Source organism: Octopus sinensis, linkage group LG18 (genome assembly GCF_006345805.1).
Source record: "Octopus sinensis linkage group LG18, ASM634580v1, whole genome shotgun sequence".
NCBI classification, from domain to species: domain Eukaryota; kingdom Metazoa; phylum Mollusca; class Cephalopoda; order Octopoda; family Octopodidae; genus Octopus; species Octopus sinensis.
This window is the reverse complement of record NC_043014.1, coordinates 37,027,512-37,032,511: the sequence shown is the minus strand read 5'-3', so window position 1 is coordinate 37,032,511 and position 5,000 is coordinate 37,027,512. Positions and strand designations below refer to the sequence as shown.

Genomic DNA, 5,000 nt, shown 5'->3' with positions numbered 1-5,000 from the left:
CTCAAACTGAAGCCTAAGCTAACTACGTTTCGAAAAATAACAAAACTATTCTACACAGGTGTAATAAACATTGTTCTAATCACAGGTATGTTTGTCTAAATTGGGTTATAAGATTATGCTTTCCTATCCCAACATTAAGAATAAAACACTATTCTATATTAACAACCGCCATATAATAATAAAATATATATATATATATAAATATATGTACATAAAATGAAGATACTATAAAATGTTTAACAAAATATAATCACTTACTCGGCCATCGCCGTACTTTATCGAAGCCACTTCTGCTGACAGGAGATTCAGATTAAGGTCCCGTAACTCTATGAGTTCATAGTTCTTCCCTAGGATTTGTTGTCATAGATACATCAGGTGCGTGTTAACTACAGATTTACGTATACTCTCTTTTACTGTGTAAGTTTCACTTAGTGTTGTTTTTTTTTTATCTACGTTTCTTTATTATTATTATTTTTTTTTTCTGTCAGACTATATTTTTAGCGAGGGGGCGTGGAAGTGATTATAAGTCCACTGAAATATATAAATGAATGGATTAAAATTCATAAAAGGTTTCGGTTTTAGTTAGTGAAACAGCAATCCTGTTCTTCAGTTTATCTTTTACTGAAAATAGAAATGAGATCGAAATTATTTATTCTATGTTTAAAAGACACATTCTTTGAACTTTAAGCAATTTTATTCTCCTGGTGTGCCTGGCATATCTTAAGGTAAACTAAAGGCAGATTTTAGAGGATTTTTAGGGGAAGTGATAGAAATATTTTTCGGCATATATTTTTTGTATTATCTGATACATGCATACATACATACATAGTACACACATATGTATATATGCATGATTGTGAATACGTGTGAAAACATGTATGATGAAGAAAGAGAAAGAGTACTCAATATTCAAAGTAGAGTGATATATTTTATTCTTTTGCAAATTAGTACTTCATGAATCGTTTCTCGTTTGAGGTTCTGATCATTGGAGGATAAACGACTGACTGATGATTGAAAACACAAAAAACTCGAACGAGCAATATATGTACGTAAGCTGGTAGACTCGTTAGCTCGTTGAACAAAAATTCTTAGCGGCATTTCGTCCGCCTTTACGTTCTGAGTTCAAATTTCCCCGAGGTCGGCATTGCCTTTTATCCTTTCCAAGTCAATGAAATAAGTACTAGTTGAGTTCTGGAGTCGTTGTAAGCGATTTAGCCTCTTCTCTAAATTTCAGGCAATGTGCCTATAGCGGAGAGGATTATTTAGTTTTATTTTTAAAGAGAAAGAACAAGTTTCTAACCTGGACCCAAGCGTCTTTGATTAGAATCTCAAAAACGTCGATAGGGAAGCTGAGCATGTTTGTATGTATTTATGCAAGTGTTTGGGAGGCGATGCATGTGCAGACCTGTGTTTTAGCTTTGTGTACGTATACTGGTACTTATAGTTGCATGTCCTGACGTACCTTATGCTAAACTTGTAGTATGTGTTACTTTTTTTCTGTTTCTATCTATCATCTATCTATCTATCTATCTATCTATCTATCTATCTATCTATCTATCTATCTATCTATCTATATCTGTGTCTGTCTGTCTGTCTGTCTGTCTGTCTATCTGTCTATCTATCTATCTATCTATCTGTCTGTCTGTATACAGAAAAAAATATCGAAAGTCGTTCATAATTTTTTCAATTTATGGAGAAATAGCTAAACCAGCCTTGTGTGTATATCTACTTTGTAAGTTACATGTATTATATCATTACTTTGGCTTAAGGTAGCGAGCTAGCCGAATCGTTAGCAGTATTTCGTCCGTTCGTCGTTCTGAGTTCAAATTCCGCCGAGGTCAAGTTTGCTTTTCATCCTTTCGGGGTCGAAAAAAATAGATACCACTTGTGTCCTGGGATCCATGTAATGGACTTACCCCTCTCTCGAAATTGCTGGCCTTGTACCAAAAATTGAAACCAGTATTACTTCGGCTTATCAAATGTTGCCGCAGTCGACTTTGCCTTTTATCTCTTCCGGGGTCATAAAATAAGTACCAGTTGGATACTGGAGTCAATGTAAAAATATTGAGAAGGTCCATGACATTCCTGTTTAGATCTTCTCAATCGTTGTATTTTTTAAATTTTGTGTCAGTCATTTGACTGCGGCCATGCTGGAGCACCGCATTTAGTCGAGCAAATCGACACCAAGATTTATTCTATCGGTTTGTTTTTGCCGAACCGCTAACGTTACGGGGACGTAAACACACCAACATCGGTTGTCAAGCGATGATGGGGGGACAAATACAGACACACACACACATATATATACACGACAGGCTTCTTTCAGTTTCCACCTACCAAATCCATTCACAAGGCTTTTGTCGGCCCGAAGCTATAGTAGAAGACACTTACCCAAAGTGTCATATACTTTTACTCTTTTACTTGTTTCAGTCATTTGACTGCGGCCATGCTGGAGCACCGCCTTTAATCGAGCAACTCGACCCCGGGACTTATTCTTTGTAAGCCCAGTACTTATTCTATCGGTCTCTTTTGCCGAACCGCTAAGTGACGGGGACGTAAACACACTAGCATCGGTTGTCAAGCGATGGTGGGGGGGGACAAACACAGACACGCAAACATATACACACACATACATATATATATACATATATACGACAGGCTTCTTTCAGTTTCCGTCTACCAAATCCACTCACAAGGCATTGGTCGGCCCGAGGCTATAGCAGAAGACACTTGCCCAAGATGCCACGCAGTGGGACTGAACCCGGAACCATGTGGTTGGTTAGCAAGCTACTTACCACGCAATCTTGTATCTTTTACTTGTTTCAGTCATTGGACTGTAGCCATACTTGGGCATTGTTTGAGAAGGGTTTAGTCGAACAAATCGACCCCAGTACTTTCTGTCGGTCTTTGGCCAAACAGCTAAGCTACCGAAAACGTAAGCAAATGACGGGCTTCCATTCAATTTCCGTCTACGAAATTCACTCACAAGACACTAGTCGGTCCAAGGTGCGGCGCAGTAGAACTAGTCATAAAACAAAGTGACTGCAAAGCAATCATCTTAACCACCCAGCCATACTTAGAATTGACAAAGGCCAGTTTTAAAAATGAAATTATAAAGAATCTGTTTCAATGATAATTTTTTTTTCTTCTGACACAGGAATGTGAATGCATGATTCCTTAATTTCTTAAGTGATTCGTTAACTTACCCTATCCTTTCCAAAACTATCAGAGTGATTTCCCTTCTCCTTTAGATTTTTTTTTACCTACTTGACAATAATTAAAAAAAAAAAAGGTAATTAATTATACGATTCATTTATCACTATTGATTTATTTGTGAACTACACTCGCCCCTTTTCATTAGAGTTGTAGTGCGTGATTTTAAAAATTTCTCCGCAGCTTTCTGTGTATAACTACTCTATTATTTTTATATTTTATATACGTGGCAAGTTTTCTTGATGTATCTAATATTTGAAGGCACATCACATCACATCACATTTTATGCATATGTATGTGTGTTATATCCAATTTCCCTTTTATATGAGTTGTATTCCATTAAATATTCAAGTTTTAGCTTTAATATTTGGAATAAAATTTGGATATTTGAGAAATCGATGGAGAGAATATCTAAATATTTCATTATATTATTATTTATACATAATCTCAAAGAATACGGTTAAAAATTAAATTTAACATGCTTGTTCAGTTTCTTAAAAATGTTACTTTGATTACATTTTAGTAACGTTTAATTATTGGACTTCTGAAACTCTAAGAATCATTTTCTCTTGTTTGCTTTATTTCATGTTTACATTGTGCAATAAATGTTGTGGAATTCGGTTCCTCGTCAGCTGATCCCCGAGTCCCGGTTGTTTATCTGTAGGTCAGCCCTGCTTGAGCAGCCCTTTGATGAAAAGCGTTGCAAATGTGACCATCTTATCTTTTCTTCATCTATATAGTGTATTTGGAATTACATTATTTGATGTATCTTTTATATTTTAATACGGAAGGGTGTAGTTTAAGGAAGATTTTACTACTGTTTCTAGCAGATCAAATGAACCTTTGTAGGTTCCCTCATTCAGTTGTTTAGCTTCAGTTCATACTCTATCGAGAAAACCTATGATCGAAAACGTTCCAGCTAGTGTAGAGTATTAGCTGAAACCAAACTACTGTTCTTAACAGGTGTAGCGATTACGAAGAGTCTCGTTTGGTTTTAATCTTAATTTTTATCCCCAATGCCCTTAACAATCCCTGAAAGATCTTAATTACTTCCAACTCAATTTAAACCGATACTATATCAATTTTTCTATATTACAATACTAAAAGAAAAGAAAATCGCTAATATTTCAAAATTAAATTGAAGTGTATTATGTCTGGGTAACTGACACACACACATACACACACATACGTTCTTGTACAAAAGTTAAGATACACGTGGCTCTTGGTTCCAAAAGATGAGTGGTGGATCGCGAAGAGCCACGTACTAAAGCTGTAATAACTATTCACATTCAGAGAGATTCGCTACTCCAGCTGAGATTTAAAAAGTTAACAGCGACAAACGACATAAAAGAGTTAACGATCCAATACTAGGTTTGTTTACTATTTTCTTTTTAGATATATTTATCAAAGCCAGTTTTATGAGACGTTTGTAGAAAATAGCTGAATTTGAATTTATATGAGACGTTTGTAGAAAATAGTTGGAAATTTTTTTTTTTCGTTTTTGCTGTAATTTCTGAAGGTATGAACTTCCTAAAGCTTTTAAAAAAATCTCTAATTGTATACTTAGTTTTGTCCAACTGAATGTGATGACTTCATAAAAACGATGAAAAACCGAACTAAATGCCTTGTCATGCATTTAATTTTGTTCTCTTAAATTCTGGGTTCAAATCTTGTCTGGGAAGATTTTTCCCTTTTATAAATCCAGTGGTAAATTAAATAAGTACCTGTACAATAATGCACTCAGTTCAATTAATTATAATCCTCCAATACAAAAATTGACTTTGTAT

General features: G+C 35.1%; 2 protein-coding genes across 6 annotated transcripts in view; one reads left to right on the top strand and one right to left on the bottom strand.

Moving 5' to 3' along the window:
• LOC115221718 (transcription and mRNA export factor ENY2) overlaps positions 1–405 on the bottom strand; it is a 23,062-nt gene extending 22,657 nt beyond the window's left edge. The window contains exon 1 of one of the 2 annotated variants that reach the window (XM_029791926.2): positions 259–405. In XM_029791926.2, the coding sequence (XP_029647786.1) occupies positions 259–266 (8 nt within the window). In that variant the 5' untranslated portion in view covers positions 267–405. The remainder of the gene's footprint in view (positions 1–258) is intronic. The other variant, XM_029791927.2, reaches the window with a different exon arrangement.
• The window catches only part of LOC115221719 (triple QxxK/R motif-containing protein), a 14,655-nt gene that overhangs the window by 3,518 nt on the left and 6,137 nt on the right, over positions 1–5,000 (top strand). Inside the window, exon 1 of one of the 4 annotated variants that reach the window (XM_036510883.1) lies at positions 270–375. The exons of 1 other annotated variant lie outside the window; for it this stretch is intronic. The gene's annotated coding sequence lies outside the window, so the exon portion shown is untranslated. Of the gene's footprint in view, positions 1–269; positions 418–4,309; positions 4,585–5,000 lie in introns of those variants that run through there. 2 more of the 4 variants (XM_029791929.2, XM_029791928.2) reach the window with 2 other exon arrangements.